This window comes from Coturnix japonica, chromosome 10 (assembly GCF_001577835.2).
Source record: "Coturnix japonica isolate 7356 chromosome 10, Coturnix japonica 2.1, whole genome shotgun sequence".
NCBI lineage: Eukaryota > Metazoa > Chordata > Aves > Galliformes > Phasianidae > Coturnix > Coturnix japonica.
Window position 1 is genome coordinate 18,290,387 of NC_029525.1, and position 23,217 is coordinate 18,313,603.

A 23,217-nucleotide genomic window follows, 5' to 3' on the forward strand; every position below is an offset into this window, starting at 1 on the left:
AGCAGCACTGAGATGAGCTCCGAGCTCGTCCTGAAACCTGAGCTCAGCGGAGCCGTGTGCCCGCAGCACCTGCTGCTCCTGGAGTGTCACCCACGTGCATCTGACCGTGGACGTTTGCAGGCAGGTACTCGGCATCCTGTGCTTTATCCCAGTGACAGATCTCAGGCTCTATGTTCAGCACGGCCTGTTCTACCTGCTCACCCAACTGTGAGCACACGCAGCCCCTTCCTGCTGTGCTGTGCTGCCCCGTGCCGGGCTCTCCCCGTGCAGAGCTCTGACTCCTCACGGCACAGCACAGCGCTCTGCAGTACCTGGGGCTCTGCCATTTGCAGTATGTCTGCAGAACACGCCTGTGAGTACCAGCACTAGTGAAGTTCTAGTTCTTGTCTGTAGCCACCCACCCTGCAGCCAGCACGGAGCGGCAGCCTCCAGTCCTGGTTCCCGATGTGCCCCATCTCATCCTTTTCAGGACCCGGTGCCACAAACACGAGCCTTTGCCCCCATGTCTCAGCCCCACTCCCTGCCTCCTGCCACAGCCAGTCCGGTATCTCTGCTGGGCTCGGGGGGACAGTCAGCGCCAGCATCTGTCTCACCGTTTTTCTCTGGGTCAGGAACCGTCCCGTACCCACCCTGTGACCCGCAGGGAGGAACCCAGCTGACAGCTGATCTGAGCAGCTGCCACAGACTCCTCACACGGCGGAGCCATTTTCTCCTCGCAGCAGCTCTCCCCGCGCTCTGCAGGCTGCCTTTACTCTCTTCAGCCTGGACATGTGGCTTCTACTGCTGCAGGGTATCTGGAAGATTCCCCCTATAAACAAGATCATCAGCGGAACCCACGCTACGCTCTGGACGCCGATGACTGGGCCGTTCCTCTTGCAGGACACATTGGCGGCCATCACCGGTGGATGCTGGGCCACACTCAGCCACCGTCCGCCCCGTCACCCCAGGCCCCTCGAGGGGCGCCGCTCCGCCCCGGCAGCACCGGGCTCCTGGACGGGACGCCGCGTTCCTCCACCCACCGCTCAGACAAACGGCGCCTGCCGCAGCTTCCGCCGCCGTCACACCGTGACTGCGGGACCCACGCGCCGCCCCGCGGCCGGCAGAGGGCGCTGCGGGGCTCCCCGGTAGCGGCGGGCGGGGTCCGAGCTGCCCGCCCGGTGGGGCTGCCCGGGGCTGAGCCGGGACCCGCTGCGCACCGAGCGGCTGCTCCGCGCCGGGCCCCGACCGCGTGGGGAAGTGTCGCCGCGCTGAGCGGTGTCTGCTGTGCGGGGCGTGGGAGCCGCCGCGGCTCGTGGGGTGTCGGACCGCGCGGTGCGTCTGTCGGGGCGCGGCCCCTCGGGGCTGTGCCGGGCACAACGCCCCGCTGGGCTGCGGCCGCCTCGGACCCGGAGCTGGAAGGGCCGGGGCTGCGGGACCGGGAGCCGCCTGCTGGTGGTGCCGGGACGGCTGCGGGCGACCGAGGGACGGGACCGGGACCGGGACCGGCGGGAGCTCGGCTGCTCGCCGGGTCACACCTCGCAGGTTCGCGAGGGGTAGCGCCCGATCCCGGCTCTTGCCGGCGGCGACGAAGGGAACGGCCGGGTCCGGCCCCGCAGCTCGGCTCGTGCTGCTCCTCGGGCCGTGCCCAGCAGCAGCTCCTTTGTGCTGCCGCCTGCCCGAACCCAGGCCTCGAATCGATAGCGCTGTGCTGAGCTGTACGTGTGTGTGTGGGTACGTGTGTGTATGAGCGCTGTGAAGGGCTCCCAGCAGCAGTGGGGACACAAGCCCTTCCCAAGGAGCACCAGGCTGGCACGCTCTGCTCTGATGGCGCTTTCTTTCCTGCAGACAGAAACAGACAGAGCCAGGCCCCACCTTGGCTCTCTTCTGCCTGCCCGTGTCTTGCTGTGAGCACCCCCCAGCAAACCCGTGATGGGAACCCAGCCCTGCTCCCTCCGTCCCGCAGCAATGGCAGGGACTCTTTCCCAAGCCCCTCCCGTCCCAGCAGTTCCAGGCATCCTGCTGCCACCTGCCCCCAGGCTTCCCGTCCCCCGGCCGCATGCAGCCCCTGGGACTCCTCGGGCCCGTTCTCCCATGGGAGCAGCGGCCTGGAGAAATCCAGGGAGAGCTGCTCAAGGACACCAAGGCCTGTCTGTGTGCCTCTCTGCGGGCACAGGGCCGAGTGGGGTAAGGAGCAGAGAGAACCAAGGCTACAGCAGCACATGTTTATGGGGTCTGGCCTGGCTCTGTGCATAACAGCACAGCGACATGCTGGGCATGTAGTGATGGCATAAGCTACAGGGGAAGCCGGGTCCTGCAGGGCTGGCGCTGCCTTGGTGTTGCTCAGTGCCGGAACTGAGGCACTGGGGAGGGGATGCGAATGTCCTGACCCTTCTCCAGCCGCCGCTCGCAGTCGATCAGGTAGTTCACACCGTCTATCACCAGCTGCACCAGTTCCACCTGCACCAGGAGCACAAAGTTCTGACTCGAGGCAGCCCTGGCCCCAGCCACCCTCCCGAGCCGTGCCAGCAGCTGCTGCATGAAGGGCACCTACTGTACCCACGGAGCATGGTGCTCTGCCCCTCTCGCACCTCTGATTTCCCCAGCCGGTCCAGGTTGGAGATGTCAAAGACGTTGCCGGTGGCTGCTGTGTCCACGCCACCGGTCCCACGCTTCTGTAGCCGCAGGTTCTCCAGGATCTTGGGAAAGCGACTGTCCTGGTGGCCAGAGAAGGTGTCAGTGATCAGCACGACCATCAGCCACAAATGACATCTCCCGGGGCTGCCCTCCCACGCCACGCAGCACCCCATCTGCAGCCCTGACAGGGAGCCCGTCCTTAGGTACATCCCACTCATCATGTGTACCTGGCCTCTGCTGCTGCAGTGCGGGCATCATGCGCTGTTCTGCTCCCCTGTGTGACCCTGGGCAGCACCCAGGTCTGTGCCACGCAGCGCTCTCATTTCAGCAGGGCTGGGCTCCCTGTGCCTGCAGCCCTGGCTCCCCCAGCACCGTCTACAGTCATTACCTTGCTGAGCAGCGGCAGCTTGATGTGGACACCTGCCCGCAGCCCGGTGCCCAGGTTGGAGGGGCAGGTCAGGATGTATCCCAGCCTCTCGTTCCACATGAACTCCCAGCCTCGCTCCTGGATTAGTCGCTCCACCTGGGTCAGAGGCACAGGAAGCAGCTCAGCCCCCAGCCCAGCCCTCAGCGTGGCGCTGCCCAGCCCCGAGAGTGGGAGGGACACGCGTCCTGCAGGGCCCCCACCTGCAGGTAGGTGAGGTTGTACTGAGGTCGCTCACCTCCTTCAGGCCCCGGCAGAACCGCTCAAAGACGCGCTTCATGTTACCACCCTTCTCCATGGAGATGACACGCGTGTGGTCCTCCTCGTTGATCCAGATCAGGAAGGTTTTCTCGTTGTTGTGCCTGGGACAGGGCAGTGCTCGGCTGTGCGGGGGCTGGCAGAGTCCTGTGCCCACGCTGCCAGCAACAGCAGTGCCCACCCCCCTGCTGTAAAGGCACTGCACCCTGAGGGTGATGGGCGAGCACAGCCTGGCGGCTGCTCTGCAGTGTGTGGGTGTGTGTAGGTGTGCTGCGAGCAGGAGGGAGAAGCAGATGTAAGTTCGGGGGTGGGTACAGTGTGCAGAGGGGGTGCAGTGCTGGGCATTGTCTGGGAAGCAGCCAGCAGGCACAGGCTTTTGTCAGCAGAGGGAACGATGTGCTGCAGAGCAGGCAGAGCTGGCAGCAGAGCCTGGGATGGCTGCAGAGCTGCCTGCTGCCATGTAAGGTACTGCGGATTATGCAGGGAGCAGCTGCCGCCGGCTCCATGGGCTGCAGCCGGCGATAGGAAACCAGGCTGTGGGTGGGCAGGGAGAACACAGCTGTGGGCACGGAGCTGGGGATGGCAGCCTGGAGGCACCGGGCTCAGTGGGGCAGAACGGAGCAGCAGCGCCCTCCTCCTGCTGCCCTTTTGGTGGCCCAGCGCCAGGCAGGTCCTCACCAGATGCCTCGGGCGTCGGGCCAGTCCCGGGCCATTCCTGCTGCCGTCAGGAGCGGGGACACCGGCTTGTCAAAGAGGAAGTGGTCCTGCAGGGACACAGCGTGTCAGCGGGGCACGTGGCGGATACCGGGGCGCCGTCCCTCTGGTCCCCGAGCACCACACCGGGGGTGAACGTTACCGGCTGTCCCTGTGCAGCCCTCGCAATGCCAGCGGGGCAGCAGCCGTGTGCCACGCACTCGCCTTTCCCTGGGCACGTGGAGGGACACAGGGAGGGAGCCAGGGCGCCCCACGAGCTGCTGGGGCCTCATTCAACCCCAACTTCTTATGAGCGGGGCCATAAGCAGCCCCTGCAGCGTGGGGCAACCGCCCTGGGGACAGTGCCCCGGTGCTGCAGGGCTTGGGCTGGGAAGGGAGACGCGGTAGGAGGCGTTGTCGGGACGGGGTCCTGCCGGGGCTGCCCGACTCACGTCAATGAGCTGCTGCTGCTCCTTCTCTGTCATCTCGCTGAGGCGGTAGTAGCGGCCCGACAGGTCCCCGGTGAGGCCGTTCAGAGCCTCCACCGTCACCTTCTCCACCTCCCGCCTCTCAGCCCTGGTGCAGGCAGGAGGAAGGCTCAGGCCACGGATGCTGCGCCCGGTCCGGACCCGGGACGAGAGCACGTAGCGCTCATCGAAGTGGCCAAACTTAATCTAGAACAAACGTGGGACGTTGGCGAGCAGAGCTGGCACTGAGCATCACTGTCCCCAAGGCCAGAGCGTGCAGCACCGTGCCCACCTTGGAAGCATCCAGGTCGGTGACGTGCTTCATGGTGCGGGGGTTGTACCCATTGTGCCGCTCCTGGATCACGGGGTCAAACAGCTCAGCAAACACCTGGAGGGACGTGGGATGGGGCAGCTCTTCAGAGCCAGTGCCACGAGGAGCCTTTGGGGGATGTGGCAGGTGCCCTATGGAGCCTGGAGCGTGGCGGGGCCCCGGCCATGTCTCACCTCATACGTCTCCTCATCACCAGCCACCATGCCCACTGTCTTGATGAAAGGGTGGCCCGGGTTGTCCACACCGGTCTGGATGCACTGGTCCAAGGTCCAGCCATTGGGGGTGGCTTTGTCGCAGAGCCGCGCGTAGATGGCTGGCGTCAGGTTGCTGGCCATACAGTTGTTGTGTTTCCGCAGGTCAGGGTACTCAGCACTGTGGGAAGAGGCACCAAATGAGCCTCCGTGTCCAGCAGTTTTGTGCTGAGTCTGACTGGGCTGGAGCTCATTTCCCCACTGCAGCGCACAGTGCTGTGTCTTACCCCCATAGCTATGATGGCCCTGATATAGCACCAATGTTCTGTTTCCTGCTGAGCAGCACTGGCACAGCACCACAGTCCTCCCCAGTCCTGCAGAGCCTGGGTATGGGCAGGAGGTGGGGAGAGGGGACATCCCTGGGGCAGCTGGCCTGACACGACCGAGGCATATTCCATACTGCACACATTGCATTCAGCAATAAAAGCTTTGGGCAGGAGAAGAAAGGGCTCTCGTTATGGGATTGTCCATCTGCCCAAGTGACTGCTGCGTATCCTGAGGCCCTGCTTCCCAAGAAGTGGCTAAACATTGCTTGCTGATGGAAAGCAGAGAATAATTGTTTTCTCCTTTTACTTCTGCATGACCTTTGTTCTTTTTTTTTTCCCCCTTCCATTGAGCTGCTCTTTATCTCATTGTGCTGTTAAGGAGCAAATTGCGAGTCCAGTCATTCCTTCCCATACCTTATGGGTGAGTGCAACACCTACAAACGTCTTTTCCTGGCATTTTCCCCCTCTTGTCTCCCCGGGGTGTGGGAGTAAGGGCAGTGGGTGCTGCTGAGTGGCCATCAGCTGTCATCCACCCCAGGTCCCAGTGATGCCTCTGTCCTATGGAGACCACCGTAGCAGGGTGGGTGGAGAGAGACAGCTGCTGGCATTGCATGGGAGCAGAGAGCAGCCCAAGCTGATGGCTGCCATGAGGACAAGAGTCCATGAGCAAGTCTGGCTGGTGCACAGGGTGCAGCTCCTTATCACCTGTGTACCAGGGCTTGGTGCTGGGAGTGCTTCGTGGCAGGCAGCCACGTCAGCCACGGCCCCATGTAGTGCCTGGGCACAGGGCGGCCAGCTCTGGGCTGTGCGGGGTTTGCTCTGCTCAGCACAGCTGCTCCTGCTGTGCCTCTGCTCCCAGTGCTTGGGTCTGTGTGTCTGCACACAGCCCTGGGGGCTCTGACCCCACGCAGCCCGGACGCTGTGGGGCAGGAAATGGGCTGACCCTGATCTGCAGCTGGTGGGAACCGCACTTCTCTGGCACAGTTTATTGTATTAGGGGGATGCTTTCCTCTAATCAGCTTAGCAGGAGGCCGTCTCCTGACCTCATTCCCACTTTAGCTGGGCTTTGTGCTTGTCCTGTGCTCACAGGGGAACTGGCGGAGCAGGACCCAACCGCACTCTCCTTGGCCAAAACCCTCCCCCTGGAAGTGCCATTGTCTAGAGTGGGACAGGAGCAGCCCTCCCCAGGTCAGGTGGACTGGAACGTGGCCAGGGATATATGGCCCCTCTTCCTCAGGGAGGCACGGGCAGCTCAGCAGGGAGCAGAAGTGTCAGATGCAGACCACCTCTGAGCTTTGGCATCTGCCAGGTGCCTGAGTCTGGCCTGAGTTTGGCTGCCAGCACCTGGCCCCGTGCTGCTGTGCAGAGCAGCCCCTGTCCCCAGCCCTGAGTCTGCAGTCCAGGAGGCACACTGGCACTGTGCCTATGGCTTGGCTGCTGCTTGTGGCTTCTGGAGTTTGCAGAAAGAAAAGGAGGCTGGGCTCGTGGTGCCGCTCTGCGTGGGGAAGCACTGGCTCCAGCCTGTCCCCTTACATGGAGGTGTTTGCTCCAGGCAGAGCCAGTCCCAGGCTGGGCTGAGGCTGCTCCCCGTCCTACGCACATCTCTCTGCTGTTTGAGTTGCTCTGGCTCAAAGAATGCCTTGTTGCATGTGGGATGCAGCCTGCTCAGCCTCCTTTGTTGCTCCTGCCATTGGCTGGATGCTGACCCATGTCACCCCGGTGCGAGACACTCTCATGAAAAGCATTTGTTGCTCAGAAAGGGACACTTGGACGTGTCCCTTCCCTGCCCCCAGCACTGCTCAGTGTGCCAGGACTGCAGCTCACTCTGCTTCCCACCCTGCTGCCAGCAGACTGCATTCAGAGCCAGCAAAGGCTGCTAAGGCAAGCAGGCTTGCTTGCAGCCAGAAGGAAGCTGTATTAGGTTTAAGTATGCTGTCTGCTATAAGCAGTCCTTACCCCCACTGCAAAGGGTTCAGAGACGTTAAAGCTCCAGGATCTGTGCCTGCTGCGGTGCTGATTTAGCTCTGTCCTGAGCAGACCTTTCCCCAGAACAGCCCTAAATCGCAGCCAGAAGATTTGGGCAATCTCTTTTCAGCCTTTCCAGAGCACCCCAACTAAGCTGCACGGGGTCAGGATAAGCAGAACATCAAAGGGGATGACAGTGCTATGCTTGGTGCTGTGCTCATTCCCAGCAGAGCCTGAGCGGAGCTGCACAGGGAGCCAAGGGAACGCTGCGCTTGCCTGGCAGTGCAGGTTTCCTCTGCCACAAGCAGGAAGGCGGCACCACACTTGAACTTTTAGGGTTGCTGTCCCCTTGGTTTTGTTACCCAAACCCAGCTGTAGAACCGTGATCCCTTCATGCTGTTTTGCTCCCAGCGCCCGATGCTGAGTTGCAGGTGCATTCCCAGTAGGATCCCCAGCCCTGGAGGCCACGAGCCTTTCCAGCAGAGATGGACACGTTCCAGGGCGGTGCAGCAGGGAGGAGGCACCTGGCTGCCAGTGCAGCACCGCGGCCCCCTGTGTTCAGGACAGGGCTGCTTGCAGGACTCTGTGCCCAGGGGTGCTGTACTGGGAGGAGACTGCTCAGTGCTCAGCATGTGCTGTTGTGGGTCTGCCCGCGCTGTTGCACCTCCCGCAGCTGTCAGAACCGATCTAGCAGCCGGCGGCACCAACCACGGCTTCCACAGCCGCGGGGTCCCTCCCGCACCCAGACTCCGGGCCGCCCCCCACCCCGCAGGTCTCGCCAGGCCAGCACGCGTCCTTCAGCATCCCCACCCGACGCAGAGCCGATGTCTGCGGCCCTGAGGCCGTTCAGAAGGTTCTCAAAGCGGCGCTGCAGGGAGAACAGACAGCACCACGCGGCCGTTGTCGTTCACTCCGTTTCCATTCCGTTTCCATTCCGTTTCCATTCCGTTTCCATTCCGTTTCCATTCCGTTTCCACGGCCCAGCCAGGCGCTGGCTCTCGGCGAGGCGCTCTGCACGAGCAGCGCTCAGCCCGCAATGCAGAGCAGCTCGGCGCGCTGTTTGCTGCAGGATCGCAGCGGCCGCGCGTGTTTGGAGCAGCAGCGCTTTGCTTCCTCCGTTCCGCACCTTCCCCCGCGCCATCACCGCCGGCAGCGGGACGAGGCGCTCGCTCCCCGCTCCCCGACCGTCGCCGGGCTGTGCCGCTCAGCTCCCAGCCGCAGCCCCTGCCGAGGAGCGGTACGAAGGGCGCGACGTGGAGCTTCGGCGCTGGAGCTGCAGCCCCGGCACCGCTGCGCGGTTCTGACGCGACCAGCGGCTCCCACGGAGCCGTGTCCCCCCAGGAGGAGCCGCGTACCCCCGGGAGGCTCCCACCCGTGAGCCAGGCGGGCACCTCCGAGCTCATCCCTGCTTGAAACCGCCGGCGCAGCACGAATGGCCGCGCCGCAGCCGCGGACCCGGTTCTCCCTCCGCCCCGAGCTGCGAGGGCAGGGCCCTGCGGGAAGCCCCCCGCTCCTCTAACGACCGCGCTGAGCTCGGGCTGCGTCCGTGCCCGGCATCCTCGCGGTGCCGCCCCCGACAGACCGAATCCCGGTGCCCCCCACTCCCGCCCCGCATCGGCCGGTCACGGCCCTCTGCAGGACCCTTCCGCAGCCCCGGAGCGGCGCTTTGCCCCAGCTCGGCCGGCCCCGGGCCCCCCGTTCCCGACCCGGGAGCGGCGCGGCGGTGTCGGTACCGCCCCGCGGGCCGGGGCCGTCTCGGCTCTGCCCCGAGGTAGGAACGGACCCGGTCCGGCGAGCCCCGCGCCCCGGCGCGGCGGTGTCCTTGGAATCGGGGACGGCGGATCCCGCAACCGCGACGGGGCCGCGCCGCGCCCTTCCCCGGCCGCCCCAGGCGGGAGGTTTTGGTCCCGCCGGAGGAGCCGGTTCCCCCCAGCGCGGCGCGGCTCCGAGCTGGGCGCTGACCGCGATCCCGGTCACCGCCGCCCCGGGGCTCAGGACGCCTCGCGGAGCTGCGGGAGCCCCGCGCCCCCTCCCCCGGTGCCGCGTGAAGCTGCCCCTGCCCGCCGCCGCCGCCCCCGCACGTGCGCCCCCGCCGCCCGCTCCCGGTACCTGGGCGGGTAGCGCCGTCGCTGCCGCTCGCCGGCGCTGACCGTGTCCCGGGCGAGCAGAAAACCGGCGGCGAGCGAACCGGCGCCCACCATGGCCAGGAGCCCGGCGGAGCGGCGGGCGGAGAGAGCGCGGGCGAAGGTGCTGGCCATCGCGGAGCGGGGAGCGAGCGCGGCCACGGCCGGCGGAGACGTGATGGGAATGGGAACGGGAACGGCGGGAGGGAGCGCGGGGGGCGGGGAGCGGCGGAGCGGGGCGGGGGGGGCGGAGGGGCGGAGGGGCATCGCCACCTGCTCGGGCCGCCCCGCCCCGCCACGGGGCCGCCGTCGCCTTCAGCACCGAACGTCGGACAGCGCCGGGGGGGCGAGACCGAACGGACCGGACCGGACCGGACACCGGGCGGCGGGCGGAGGGCACAGCGGGCACAGCGGGCACAGCGGGCACAGGGCACAGGGCAGAGCGGGCACAAGGGGGATCCCGGCCCCGCGGGGACTTGAGGCGGGCGGGGCGCAGAGCGAGGGAGCGGCCCGGGCAAAGTCCGCGCACCTGCGGGAGGGAGCGGCGGGAGAACGGCCCGGGATGAGACTGTGACTGTACCGGGATGGATGGATGGATGACCGGCTGTACCGGGATGGATGGATGGATGACCGGCTGTACCGGGATGGATGGATGGATGGATGACCGGCTGTACCGGGATGGACGGATGGATGACCGGCTGTACCGGGATGGATGGATGGATGACCGGCTGTACCGGGATGGATGGATGGATGACCGGCTGTACCGGGATGACCGACCGACTGACTGTGCACCGCGGCGCGGGGCCGGGCGGGCTGAGAAGGGCGGCCATCCCCGCCGACCAGCCGCGATGCCGCTCCCGCACGACGAGACCGGCCGGGACGGGGCGGCGGGTCCGAGCACACACAGAGCGCTCGGCCCCGAACTGCGGCCCCGAACTGAGCTGCGGCCCCGCGCTGCCCATCGCCGCGATCCCTTTGTGCCGGGACCGGCTGCCCCGGGCCGGGTCCCTCGTCCCGCCGTCTCGGCCGGTCCCGGTGCCGGTTGCCGTGGTAACGCGGAGGCCGCCGCTCTCTCCCCCACGTGCCCGCAGCGCCGCCCGCCGCCGCCAGGTGCCGCCGCGCCGCTCCCGGCCGTCCCGCCTCCGCGCTCCCATTGGCTGGCGCCGGCCGTCAGCGCGTCGCGATTGGCTGCTGCGGCGTCGGCGGCGCAGGGTGCGCTCGGAGGCCGCAGGTGAGCGGAGGGAAATGGCGGCGCGCGGCGTGGCGCCCCCTGCTGCCAACGGCGGGACGGGAACGGAACGGGAACGGGAACGGGAACGGGAACGGGAACGGGGACACGGAGCCGGGGCCGACAGCACCGGGGGGGAGGAGAGAAAGGGGGGGGGGAGGCCGGCAGTCAGGCCGAGGGGAGCAGCGCCGGGCCCCGCGTTCCGGGCAGCGCCGATGGGGTCAGCGCCGCCGCTCGGTGCGGGCCCGGTTTCTGCAGCGTCCCGCAGCCCCCGCCGGGCCGCAGCCCCGAGCTGCCGGCAGCACCGGGGTCCCGCTCCGAGCCCGCCCCGCGCTCCTTCCCCCCCCCGGATCCCGCAGGACGCGGAGCAGCGCGAGCACACGGAGCGCGGACACTGCCCGCATCGCTGCGGTGTGATTAGGGCTGGGCTGGGGTTGGGGTTGGGGTTAGAGTTAGGGTTAGGGTTGGGGTTGGGGTTGGGGTTGGGGCTGCGTGCGGCCCGACCGGCTGCTCGGTCGCCGGTGCCTGCACACAGCGCGGGGTTGGTCCTTCTCAGCCCGGGCCGTTCCGTGACCCTCCGATTCCCTCCGACATCCCGGTGCCGTGACGCTTCACACGTAACGACCCCGTGAATCTCACGGCGAAAACCACGAAGTGATGCCGGGAGAAGGAGCGGAGCCGCGGGACGGGGCACGTGGAGCTGCTGTGTCAGTGTGGAAGGCTTCATTTTAACGCAGCGTGTCCGAACGGGGTCATTAGTAACTGCGGCTGCGTGGGCGTTTCATCTGAAGTGATTCAGCGTTGACGTGGTGCAGGCTGCGATAAGAGCGCGGCTTTCACCTTTTGTGCGCTGTGAGCTTTAATGCAAATAGTGCCCCTGACAATGGGAGCAGCCGCTGGGGCAGGGATCCTCTGCAGCCGTGGGTTTGGTATGGAGGCTGATAGTTATGGAGGCTGATAGTTATGGAGGCTGATAGTTATGGAGGCTGATAGTTATGGAGGCTGATAGTTATGGAGGCTGATAGTTATGGAGGCTGATTGCTATGGAGGCTGATCGTTATGGAGGCTGATAGTTATGGAGGCTGAGCGGGGCGGTGCTGGTTTCGTGGGGGGTTTTTTCAGTCCCTGTAGCAGCTGTTGGTGGTTCAGTGCCAGTTCCAGTGGCAGCATCTCCCAGTGCTCGCCCTGTGCTTTGGTTGTGCTCCCTTTCATCAGAGCAGCCCGTCTGTTCCCCCAGGAGCCCTGCAGGGATGATGCTGATGTGGCTGATGTGGCCTTTGGCTGCGGTGGGTGCTGGGTTTTCGCTGTGTTTCCACGTGGCACCGGCTCCAGGAATAACCGTGGAGCAAAGCAAAGATTATCATCTTTTTTTTTCCCTCTAGGCTGGAATCAGGAACTCGTTGCGTTCTTAGTTCTTAGGGCAAAGGTTTTCCTGCTGCTCGGTCCATTTTGTCCAGGAGGGAGGAGAGAGCAAACGATTGGAGAAAGCGCTCCTCCTCCTCCTCCTCTTTGCTTCGTTAAATTCTCAGCCCCGGAGCTGACAGTGCTTGGGTACAGCTGCACCGTGCAGGGCCAAGGGGTGGGCAGCGCTGCCGGGGATCTCCTGCCCGTGTGTGCAGCGGTGGGTGGCACAGTGAGCGCCTGCACAGCGGGGTGCTGCGCTGCCGCTGGCTCAGGCTGTGGATCCCGGCAGTAAGTGCTGCTGGGTGTGATGTGTGTGTGCTGTGGCTCCAGATGTTTGTGGGGTGGGCGCTGTGTGATCTGGGGGCGCGGTGGAGGTGTCCTCGTGTGGGAGGTGGCAGCTGGGCTGCGTCGCTTTGTGTCACCCCGTGTCACCTCGCAGTGCCCAGGGCTCCCCATGGCCGCAGAGCGCTGTGTGCCTCCTCCTGTCCTTCTGTGAGTGCCCTTCTGCACGGAGCACGCCTGCTTTCTCTCCCTATTTCCAAGGGGATTGCAGAGGCAATTGGATCGCTGTCTGTTTGTTCCTTCTGCCTGTTGCCAGCCTGTTTGGATGCGTGCCTGCAGGCTGGTGGCGTCTGAGTACATCTCTGCTTTGTGGAGAACTGGCAGGGAAGAACGGGCCCCCATAGTGCCTGTGACAGTGCACTCTGCTGTGGTGGATGGGCTGCCGGGGTGGGGGTGCTTAGAAGATGCATCAGCTGTCAGGCTGGGGAAGGCTGGAAACCACATGAGAGCACGAGGAGCAGTGGAAGGGTGCGTCTCATGTGTAGGAAATACGAGCATGAGGTGTTTGCTAAGTCATCTTCTCCAGGCTGCACTTCCTGTGCTGGGACGGAGGGAGGAGGGAGGAAGTCAAGGTGAAGGGCAACCACTCAGCATTTCTGAGTGCGCAGCTATGGGCAGAGGTGAACAGCTGTGTCCTTGCTGGGGGGAGGTCACACTTATGTGCATTCAGCTCGGCCGCTCGCGTGGCAGTCAGTGCTGCTCCAGGACATGCTCCTTTCCTGGTGTTTTTGAAGCACAGACTGTGTCCTGCTGACCAGACCCCATGCTCACAGGTAAATCACAGCCAACCCACCAACTCAGGAGCCCTGAGCTGCAAACCAAGCTGCAAACCTGCAAATTGAGCTGCTGCTGCTTTCTCCATGTCCTCTTTCCCCAGAGTTGTCACTTTGTTCCTTTCCTTCCTCCCCCTTAGATTCACGTGCTTCTCAAACTGCCATCTCTTACTGTCTCTGTTACTGCAGGTCTTCTTGAGCTAAAAGGATGAGAATTGGCTATTGGAAGGTCACCATCACTCTGCTGAGCTTCATCCCAACTTCTGGGTCCCGGCTGATGTCTCTGGGTGCACAAGGCTGCGAGCGTGTCCCCCCCCACACTGCGTGATTCAGACGGCGCTTGGAGCATGCATCACTGTAAGGGTTAAACTAATTCCACCCAGCAGCCACTGCCCCTTTCCTGGCTGATGCCAGAGGGCTCTCTGCAAGCGGAGCTCCTTGTCCAAATCCCAGACCCCCTTACACCTGAGGGTCTCTCCTGCACACTGCTCTCTTTAGGCTTTGCACCTGTGTGTGCACAGCCCTGGGCTCACTCCCTCCCTGCTCGCAGCAGTGCCAGCCCTGGCCCAGCCCTTCATCACCACTTTCTGTGCACTGTGGTTCCAGAGCGGGATGGTCGGCCACCGGTGCTGCCATGTCGTCCCTGACGACCTCCACTGAGGGAGAGAATCCCATTCCCCGCTTTGTGGTCGGTTCCCGGGATGATGAGACAGACTTCCTGGGATCAAACATGAAGATGGATGAAACGGATTTCTTTGAAGATGACGAGGAGGAGGAGTCGGTAAGGAGCTCCCGGGGCTGTGCCTGCACAACTTGTGGGGCTGTGAGGGCTGCGGGGCCGTGGTCCTGGGCAGTGTGGCAGAGTCATATGGAGGGCAGTGACATCTCTGACGTGCTGTCGTGCTGCTGGGCCTGGTGCCTCTTGCTGCAGTAAATCCCAGTCTCTTGGCTTGCAGGTCTCTTCCAGCTACAGCAGCAGATTTCCTTCTCCCAGCAGCTTAACCCCAGCATTACTGTAAACCTTTCTACTTCAACAGGGATTTTTTATTTTTTATGAAAACTGTGGGAGCTACAAGTAGAGCAAAGAGATTTCTGCAGAGGAAGCATTTGCTCTTTTCTGTAGCCTCCAGGAACAGGCTGCAGAAAAGGAGAACCTTTTCCAGCTCTTTGGCTTCTGTTCAGCCCACTCTTTCAGCCCCCCCAATGGCCTCTGTAAGGAGCTTCTGTTTGGAGGTGCTTCCTTCATCCTTCCTTTCGGTGGGCTGGACAAAGGGACTGAAGCTTGTTCCCGGGATGGGACGTAGGGACCTTGCAGAACGTTAATCAGCCATTAGTTATCCTGTCTCTGTGCAGCCTCTGGGGGCTCACACGGGTATATCCTGCAGCACAGTTAGAAAACGTTGGCAACAACATATGCTGACCTGCTCCTTAGAATGGGGAAGTAGATTTTCCAAAGACAATATGGAGGAACTGGTGGCTGGCTGGGACTTGTCACTGCGTGACCTTTGGGCAAGGGCACCGCTGGGAGAACTCTACCCTCTCATTCCCATGATTCATCCAGGACTTGTTTTGGGTTGGTGGTAGTTGTTGTTGTTGGGGTTTGGTTTGGAATGGGCTGAGCGGATTACTCTAGAATGGAGTGGAATGGCCCTCACTTCATTCCTGAGAAAATCGCCTGTCCATCCCAGAGAAGCAGTGTGCCGCCTTGGGCACAATGAAGAGACATTTCCTCCTGTGCGGTTAAGAGGAGCTCCTCTTCCCCCATGTGGACACTGCAGGGCTCTGCACAGTCCTCTGCCGCACCCATCTGGGAAGCATCCAGCATCTTTTGCTATAAAACACTTGCAGCTCTTCTCTGAGTCCTCTCATGTCTGCCAGCTGCCCGGGTGAGTTCTGGGCCAGAGACCACGATGTGGGCTTCCAGCTCCGCTGCAGGTTTGAGTGCCAGATATTTATTTCTGACCTTAGCAGTAGTATCCAGAGGAGGCATAATAGTGCCTGGCAAAGAAGCAGTGGTGTTTGGCTGCTCCTTCATGACATCCACCAGAGCAATCTGCTGGGAGCTGGAAGTGTGCATGATCTGAGTCTAGCAAGAGCTGTGAGCACATGGGGTTGGAAGAAAATCCTGTGTTTGTGCTGCACTGCTGCACTCCCACTCTCTTGCAGTTTTAATTCAGCAAAGCAGCTGACCTGTGCTAACCTGCTCTGTGTGTTCCCTTAGCCGCCTGAACGGCAGATTGTTGTTGGAATCTGTGCCATGACCAAAAAGTCCAAATCAAAGCCCATGACGCAGATTCTGGAGCGTCTGTGCAAGTTTGAGTACATCACAGTGGTGATTATGGGGGAGGACGTTATTCTGAATGAACCGGTGGAGAACTGGCCTCCTTGTGACTGCCTCATCTCCTTCCACTCCAAAGGTAAAAGTCTGCAGTGGACCTCAGCCCACCTAAGGTCTGGACAAGGGAGCTTCCATTCATTCCTTCCTTCCTTTTCCTGTATTTCAGGATTCCCTCTGGATAAAGCAGTTGCCTATGCCAAGCTGTGCAAGCCGTTCTTGATTAATGACCTTGATATGCAGTATTTTATTCAGGACAGGTAGGTGTCTGTGATCCAGCAGAGCCCCTTCCCTCTTAGTCAGATTTCTCTTCTCAGCTTATTGTGCAATCTGCTTCTTCCTGACCACCAGCAAATGAGATGGGAATTACTTTAGCAAAAGATTTTAGGGGTGTTTTGTCTTCTGATTCAACAGAAGACAGAAGTCAGAAGTGGAAGTGGTCTCTCAGAATGAAGCTATCACTGAGACATAAAGATCAAGACAGGTGGTGGGATGGGATTCTGGGACAGAAACTGGGAGCAGAAAGGCCAGGTCAGACCCTAAGGAAAATATGTTGGTGAAGGTCTTCAAGGTGCTTTGCAGCCATCAGCCTGCAGACATGTACTGCACGCATACAGCCAGGCTGCACTGGCTCCATCTGGCAGGTCTAACACTGGACACCAGAGCTTCCACCACGTCTCTAGGTTGTGAGCAGAGCTCCTGCAGGTGCTGTCAGGCACCCCAAAGTGTAGCCCTTGTTAAAGAGCTGCAGTTTTACCCTTTCCAAACTTTTCTATAGGCTCTGACTGTTCCTGTCCTCCTCAGGCGTGAAGTGTATCGGATCCTTCAAGAAGAAGGAATAGACCTGCCCCGCTATGCTGTGCTCAATCGAGACCCCGATAGACCAGAAGGTAAGTAAGTGTCCAGGCTCTGCTGAAAGCAGCTTTTACAGACCGTACAGTTTAAGATACCCTGTAGAGAGCAGGCACTGATAGCAACTCATGCAGGCCTGATTTAGCAGCCTTTTGAGAACAGAGGTACAAGCAGCAGAACTGGCTTGCCAGCCAGGACCAAGGGCTCCAGCTATTTGCTGGGGCTGCTACTCCTCATCCTGCTGTGCCACTGCTCTGCTTTATCTTCAGAGTGCAACTTGGTGGAAGGAGAGGACCACGTGGAAGTAAACGGAGCTGTTTTCCCAAAGCCATTCGTAGAGAAGCCTGTCAGTGCCGAAGACCATAATGTGTACATTTACTACCCAACCTCAGCAGGTGGGGGCAGCCAGAGGCTCTTTCGGAAGGTGAGGGATCCCCCTTTTTGTTGTTGGGTCCATTAAAGCTGTAGGACTGAGAGAAGTGTGTGGCTTCAGGAGGGAGAGCTGGGGCGGGTGAGAGGAAAGAGAGGTTTTGTTTGGGGGGAATCTGTACCTTCTTGGGACTTGTAGTCGAGCCCTGTCTGGCTGGGAATTGCAGGATGTGAGATGGTGATGGTGCTGAATTCACCTTCACCGCCTCCTGTCTGCCACGTGTCCCGTGGGGCACTCATGGAGAACTGTGGCCCTTGTTGAACTACACACTGCTTTTTTTTAATCACTTTCTTAGTTTATTGGGAAGATTTAAAAAAATCCCTTCCTGCTGGCTCTCCTGCCGCTTTCAGCTGTAGCTTGCACATGTAATAAATGCACTATTTATTTCTAGATTCCACTGGGAATCTGCCGTACTCACACCACTCTGCCAGCACACAGTTAATAGCCGTGTTGCATCTTTTTTCCAATCAGTTACACATCTGCCATTAACGATCTTGAACTGAATTTCCTCAGCTAGTGTACACACACATATACCATTTGAGACTGCATACAAAGCCTCGCTGGAAGTGAAATCGGTGTGATCTTCTGGCCATAAGTTCAGTCGTACTGTCCTGGAAAGGGGTAAAATTAGTCAGATAGTGAACCGGCACTGTGGTTATCACTTTCTTACTTTCTAGGTCTTCACCTGCTGTTGTTTGCACTGTATATCCCTGTATATCCCTGTAGCAATTGGTGTCAGCCCTGTGGTCTGTAGTAACCCTTCTCCTCTTTAAAGCCCAAACATACCTCCTGTTTGTCTATAGGAGTCTTTTTTGTCCTCTGTAAGTGAGTATGCTGTGATAGCTGACTGTTCTCAGAGGCGTTCGTTCAGTTTTCTGCATTTAGGATGAAACTTTCACTTCTTGTTCTTCCATCTAAGAAAAGCAGCCCCATCGGTTTCCCTGAGGTATTGGCTCTGTGCTTTCAGATCGGCAGCCGGAGCAGCGTGTACTCCCCAGAGAGCAGTGTGAGGAAGACAGGCTCATACATTTATGAGGAGTTCATGCCTACGGATGGCACTGATGTAAAGGTAAGGCAAAGTCTGGAGTGGCTCCTGCCTGAGGGCCTGGGATGGCTGAGGGCTGACAGCCCTACTGAGCTGGCTCTGGATTATCAGTGTAAGCTGTGAGGTGCTGCTGTGCAGCTTGGATCCAGCTGGGGGATGGGTGCTGAGGCCATACGCTCTTTTCCACGCGTCCTCGGTAGAAATGTCTCCCGGAAGGTGCAGTCAGTCCGGGTGGGTTTGTCGGCTGTCACCAAATCTCTTCCCAGGTGTACACTGTTGGGCCTGACTATGCCCATGCAGAGGCTCGCAAATCCCCTGCACTGGATGGGAAGGTGGAACGGGACAGCGAAGGGAAGGAAATCCGTTATCCTGTCATGCTGACTGCCATGGAGAAACTGGTCGCTCGGAAAGTCTGTGTCGCCTTTAAGGTCTGTGCAATGGCTCTGTGTGAGCCTCGCCTGGCTGTGCAGCTCCAGCCTGTCTGCTGAACAACCAGGTGCTCACAAATCCCTTGTCTTGTGTTTCCTTGTGCAGCAAACTGTGTGTGGGTTTGACCTCCTGCGGGCAAATGGCCACTCATTTGTTTGTGATGTGAATGGCTTCAGTTTTGTGAAGAACTCCATGAAGTATTATGATGACTGTGCCAAAATCCTTGGGTATGTAAAATTCAGGTCGTGCTGTGGGTGAAGGAGCCCAGAGCAGAGCACAGTGAGTGCGGAGTCCTGACAATCCTGAGAAATCTGAGGGTGGTTCAGCTGGGGGCTTTTGTTTGGGGATGTTGGCTCTGGGAGGAGGGGTTCATTATGCCTGGAGCCTGAAGGCCTGTATTGCCATCAGCCGTGTGCAGATATACACAGAGGTACCTTACAGGATATGCGTGGGGTTGGTTGCTGAGCCCAGCTGCAGTATTAGTGATGTACAGGGTAATTTGGGTTCCTCTGGGCAGTGCCCTGACTAGTCTGCATTGTTCTGGATGTGTCTGCACGAAGAAGAAGAGGAGCTCTGTCTGTGGTTCTCGAATCTTTCCCCAGAACCACCAGGCAAGAGGTGGAGAACCAGGGGAATGCAATTTCTTGTGAGTTTTACGTTCTGATTTCTTCCAGAAACATAATTATGCGGGAATTGGCTCCTCAGTTCCATATTCCCTGGTCCATCCCAACAGAGGCAGAAGATATTCCCATCGTCCCCACGACTTCTGGCACCATGTGAGTACCTGCCTTCTTCTCAAATGCCCGAGGCAAAAACTGTCTGAGGGACAGATGTTGCCCAGCAGCACTGTGTTCTGCAGCTGCTGCTGTGTTAGGACTGAAAGAACAATGGGAGCCAGCTCTCTGGTGACAGTCCTGGTGTGTATGGTCACGTTTGTGCAGAGTATCTTCTGTTTCCCCAGGATGGAGCTTCGCTGTGTTATTGCAGTCATCCGGCACGGAGATCGTACCCCAAAGCAGAAGATGAAGATGGAAGTTAAGCACCCCCGGTAAGAGCCAAGGCAAGGAGGTGCCGCGTCACTGGAAAGTGAGAAAGGGCCATTTGCTGAATCAAGAAGCAGAGCAGAAGGGCTGAGTGCATGGAAGGCTGTGTGTTTTCCTGGCTCTGTTCTAGCAGATGCCTTCTGCTCAGCTGAGGGCATCCCCTAAGAATCCGATCACCTTCTGTGTGGGCGCTGGGAGAAAGAGCCAGGTTCTGCTGGGGCCTACAAAGCAAAGCGTCCCACTAAATGGGAAGTTAGCGTCTGCCTGCTTTTCTTAACTGAGCCTGGAAACAATCATTTTTGACATAATTTCTGAGGCATGGCAAGGAGCCACTGGGACTGCTGGCTCTCCTGGAAGAATAAAGTGTGAATGCATATGTAGGGTTGAAAGTTGTAGAGCTGAAACAGCAGCTGCTGCATCAGGGTTCTTTGTTGTCTGTTCAGGTTCTTTGAATTATTTGAGAAATATGATGGCTACAAGACAGGGAAGTTGAAACTGAAGAAGCCAGAGCAGCTACAGGTGAGGGGAGTTTTGTCTGTGACTGTGTGGGAGTTAAAGGTAATTTGCTTCGCAGTGTGAGGCACTCTTCTGGGAGGAAGTAAAAGCTCAGAAGGGCAACAGTCTTTTGCAGAAACACTTGTTTTCTCACTCCTTACCCGCAATGCACTCAGCAGGGTGAGAGCGTGATGGGAACTGCTCCTGGCTGATGGGAAGACTGCTGAGCTGGGAGGACCCAGTGCAGCTTGGCCAGCTGCTGTGGCCGCCTCCAGTGAGGAATGGCTGCAGGATGGGGAGCGGGACAGTGTGAGGCACCTGCTTGGTTCTGCCTGGAGCTGGAGTGCAGGATGAGGGTGGAGCAAAATGCAGCGTGAAAGTTTGTTCTGCCTGAGCTGTGCTTCTTAGGAAAGGACGTGTCTGTGAGGAGTGTGGGTGCGGATGTGGTGCTGGGTGAGGCTGGGGTCACCTCACAAGATATAATGGTGAGTCTGGAGCAAAACTGCTGGGAGTTTGAGGTAGTGTCTGCTCCCCAACAGGAAGTGCTGGACATCGCGCGGCAGCTTGTGGTGGAACTGGGAACCCACAGTGACTGTGAGATCGAGGAGAGGAAATCCAAACTGGAGCAGCTGAAGAGTGTCTTGGAGATGTAAGGATTCCTGTGTTGGGGCACTGTGGGTTTGTCTCGGAGCCGTGGTTCAGCGTGGGATGTAGAAGCTAATTGGGCTGCCGATATTTTGGGCAGCGGTTGTCCAGAGCTTGGAATACCCTTCCCCTGCTACAGCTGTACATAAGAGGTGCCATCCTGTTAACATTTTCCTCTTGGCATCAAAACTGGTGTTGATTCTTGTTCCTAATGTGTCTGGTGTTCAGCTAATCAACCTGAGTCAAAGGTGAGCTGCTTTTGCAGTAGGAAAGGAACTGGAGTCCTTTAAAGGCTGCTTTAATATGAAGCGTTTTGATAAATCTGGAGCAAATGCGGTTTTAAAAAAGGATATCAAAAATTAAACAAGAGGCAGCTTGGCAAACACTAGAAAACGTTTGTGTCCACAGCTTTCGTGTAGTTGCCATAACATTGTGGTGGTGGCTGTGACTCAGAAGCACGAGTCCTCTCCGGGCTGTGGCTGGCGATGGTGCAGTCGGGCACTGCCTGTGTTTAAGCCACATTTGTGGAGCACAGAGAATGAATTCTTACCACGATTCCTTCCCCTGCCTTTCCGCCCAGTGGAGGGGTGCTTACATTCATGGTGGCTGCTGGATTCTTTGTCTGTGATCCCAATAATTCACTCGCTAAAGGTGTGAGATAGATGGAAATCAGCGAAGTGTGATTGAAGTTGCCATGGGATATGAGAGGGCTAAAATGCTGTCAGCTGAAGAGCGGGAAAGAAAATGAGTATTTAAATTTCATCTGGGAAGGTTATTTAGCTTTTTTTGGAGTGTGTGTTCTGGATCACAAGTGTGTGTCAACAGCGTTCTTTTTCCATGGCAGTTGGTGCTGTAGCAGAAAGTCAGTGCATTTTTGCTGTGTGCTGCTTAGGGACCTCTGGGCATGGGGAAAAGTGCAGGTGATTTACTTTCACCTTTTCCCCTTCTCACTGTGACAGGTACGGACATTTTTCTGGCATTAACCGTAAGGTGCAGTTGACATATCTGCCTCATGGACATCCAAAAGCTGCAAGTGAAGATGAAGGTAAAGAATCTGACATGGCTGCTTTGACCTTAAAGCCTGGTGCTTAAGTGTGTGTGCAGCTGTCTTACCTGTAAGGACCTCAGGAGATGCAAGCATGATTAACAACACGTGTGTTATATTTGCTAGCAACATAAGAAAGGCTGGAGTGATACATAATGTAGTGTGCCAGTGTGCTCTGGATGGTGCCACAGGGCTTGCTCTTCTGTGTTCATGAATGTCAGCCTCTGTACCTTTAGAAAGTTGTGTTTCTTTGGTGCTTGCTAGTGTGGTTCCTGGGGGACTCTGGGTCAAGCTTGTGCTGCTAACGCTTTACAGGGTTCTGATAGCAACCCCTTCTTCCTCTCCTCCTCTCCCACTGCAAGATCAGCTTTGAGATCTGATGTAGGGAGTTTCTCTTTGTCTCCTAGAAGCTCGCAGAGAACCTTCCCCATCTCTTCTCCTGGTGCTGAAATGGGGTGGAGAGCTGACACCAGCAGGAAGAGTCCAGGCAGAAGAGCTAGGGAGAGCCTTTCGCTGCATGTATCCTGGTGGCCAAGGTAAGCTTCTTACATGCATGTCAGATCCTGTCCTGTGGTTGTACTAGGCTGCTTAGCCCAAGTGGTCACCAGTGGAAGGGATGCTCTGATGCCTGCATAGCAGTTGGTGCACGGCCTCTTTGCCCAAATATGCAGCTGACTTCTGTCTGATATCTGTCCTTGTCTAGCAGGTGTTTCTCTGAATTAAGGGCTCAGAGCTTTTGGAGGAATGTCCACATCTTCTCGTGCAGTGTGACTGAATACTGTGCTAACTCGTCATGGGATCCCGTCCAATATCAAATGACTCACCACTGTAGTGTTTTTGGAGGATCAGACTCAGAACTGCAGGAGATGCTTTATCCTATTACCAGTCTCTCTCCTTTGATTGACTCAGCCATCACAAATAAACTTTTTTTCTTTCCATGCCACAAGAGGACTATAGCTGTACTAGTTATGTTTGGAAGCCAGGTGCCTTACAGCTAAATAGCTCTGGCTGTGGTTCTGATGGCAGCAGAATTGCTTTTGTTCAAAGAACAAATAAAAAGGGGCAGTTCTTTTGTGCAGCTTCATTCCTCACAGGGACTTTCAAGCTAGCAGGCAATTATGGGCTGCTGGAAGAGGATTGCTGCAGAATCTGGGCAGCATCAGACCTTTACTGGTGAATCCTCACTCCTTCCTTCAAAATGGGTTTTGCCAAGTTTACTGGAAGTAGATTTTCAGGCTTCATGTGATGGCTAGAACTGACTATTTTGGAGCAGTCTGAATGCTAGGTATCTTGTTGTCTGAAGTAGTGGTATTCTGCAGTATACTTGGCTGATAGTTTCTGAGGTGTCAGAATATCGTTCTGAGCCTGTGTCTGTTCCAGGTGATTATGCTGGTTTCCCTGGATGTGGCCTGCTCAGACTGCACAGCACATACCGCCATGATCTCAAGATCTACGCCTCAGATGAGGGACGAGTTCAGATGACAGCAGCAGCTTTTGCAAAGGTTCTTCCCCTCTTGTGCATCTGCTAATTCTGCTACATTAGTCTTTGGAATCTGCCGGTTTTAAAGGAAAACATCTGGTGACAAGGAAGAATCTGTCCTAGGAATTTCCCCTGTCTGTTGGAAGGGCAGTGGTGCCCTATGCTGACAGCAAGTGTATGGGGCAGCACTGGAAATGCGCTGTGGCTGCACGTGCTTGTTGCCTTTGATATGCTGCCCAGTATTAGACTGTGACTGGAGAAGGAGTTGCTGGTATTTAAT

At 58.7% G+C, this 23,217-nt stretch overlaps 3 protein-coding genes across 15 annotated transcripts in view; 2 read left to right on the plus strand and 1 right to left on the minus strand.

Moving 5' to 3' along the window:
* The first annotated feature begins 6 nt into the window (after positions 1-6).
* LOC107318995 (translation initiation factor IF-2-like) lies at positions 7-2,377 on the plus strand. 2 transcript variants are annotated; one of them, XM_015873469.2, is made up of 4 exons: positions 7-352; positions 470-544; positions 612-790; positions 880-2,377. In XM_015873469.2, exons 3-4 carry the CDS (start codon positions 769-771, stop codon positions 1,689-1,691), a joined length of 834 nt encoding a protein of 277 aa, XP_015728955.1. In that variant the 5' UTR covers positions 7-352; positions 470-544; positions 612-768; the 3' UTR covers positions 1,692-2,377. The 2 variants fall into 2 exon arrangements, with proteins under 2 accessions (XP_015728955.1, XP_015728956.1); XM_015873470.2 differs by having other exon boundaries at positions 470-539.
* Positions 2,188-10,560, minus strand: LOC107318994 (creatine kinase U-type, mitochondrial). 2 transcript variants are annotated; one of them, XM_032446960.1, is made up of 9 exons: positions 10,169-10,560; positions 4,960-5,158; positions 4,748-4,843; positions 4,441-4,662; positions 3,974-4,059; positions 3,276-3,399; positions 3,002-3,136; positions 2,568-2,693; positions 2,188-2,436 (listed from the first exon to the last, which is right to left on the minus strand). In XM_032446960.1, exons 1-9 carry the CDS (start codon positions 10,543-10,545, stop codon positions 2,320-2,322), a joined length of 1,482 nt encoding a protein of 493 aa, XP_032302851.1. In that variant the 5' UTR covers positions 10,546-10,560; the 3' UTR covers positions 2,188-2,319. The 2 variants fall into 2 exon arrangements, with proteins under 2 accessions (XP_032302851.1, XP_015728953.1); XM_015873467.2 differs by lacking the exon at positions 10,169-10,560 and adding an exon at positions 9,378-9,597.
* The window catches only part of PPIP5K1 (diphosphoinositol pentakisphosphate kinase 1), a 39,837-nt gene continuing 27,170 nt past the window's right edge, over positions 10,551-23,217 (plus strand). For 3 of the 11 annotated variants that reach the window (XM_015873237.2, XM_015873246.2, XM_015873247.2), the window contains exons 1-16: positions 12,334-13,495; positions 13,745-13,919; positions 15,360-15,555; positions 15,643-15,733; positions 16,278-16,363; positions 16,595-16,749; positions 17,723-17,824; positions 18,067-18,228; positions 18,335-18,456; positions 18,904-19,005; positions 19,191-19,277; positions 19,716-19,791; positions 20,307-20,416; positions 21,372-21,457; positions 21,865-21,993; positions 22,838-22,959. In XM_015873237.2, the coding sequence (XP_015728723.1) occupies positions 13,773-13,919; positions 15,360-15,555; positions 15,643-15,733; positions 16,278-16,363; positions 16,595-16,749; positions 17,723-17,824; positions 18,067-18,228; positions 18,335-18,456; positions 18,904-19,005; positions 19,191-19,277; positions 19,716-19,791; positions 20,307-20,416; positions 21,372-21,457; positions 21,865-21,993; positions 22,838-22,959 (1,773 nt within the window). In that variant the 5' untranslated portion in view covers positions 12,334-13,495; positions 13,745-13,772. Of the gene's footprint in view, positions 10,623-11,109; positions 12,312-12,331; positions 13,496-13,744; positions 13,920-15,359; positions 15,556-15,642; positions 15,734-16,277; positions 16,364-16,594; positions 16,750-17,722; positions 17,825-18,066; positions 18,229-18,334; positions 18,457-18,903; positions 19,006-19,190; positions 19,278-19,715; positions 19,792-20,306; positions 20,417-21,371; positions 21,458-21,864; positions 21,994-22,837; positions 22,960-23,217 lie in introns of those variants that run through there. The other 8 variants (XM_015873243.2, XM_015873240.2, XM_015873241.2 and 5 more) reach the window with 8 other exon arrangements.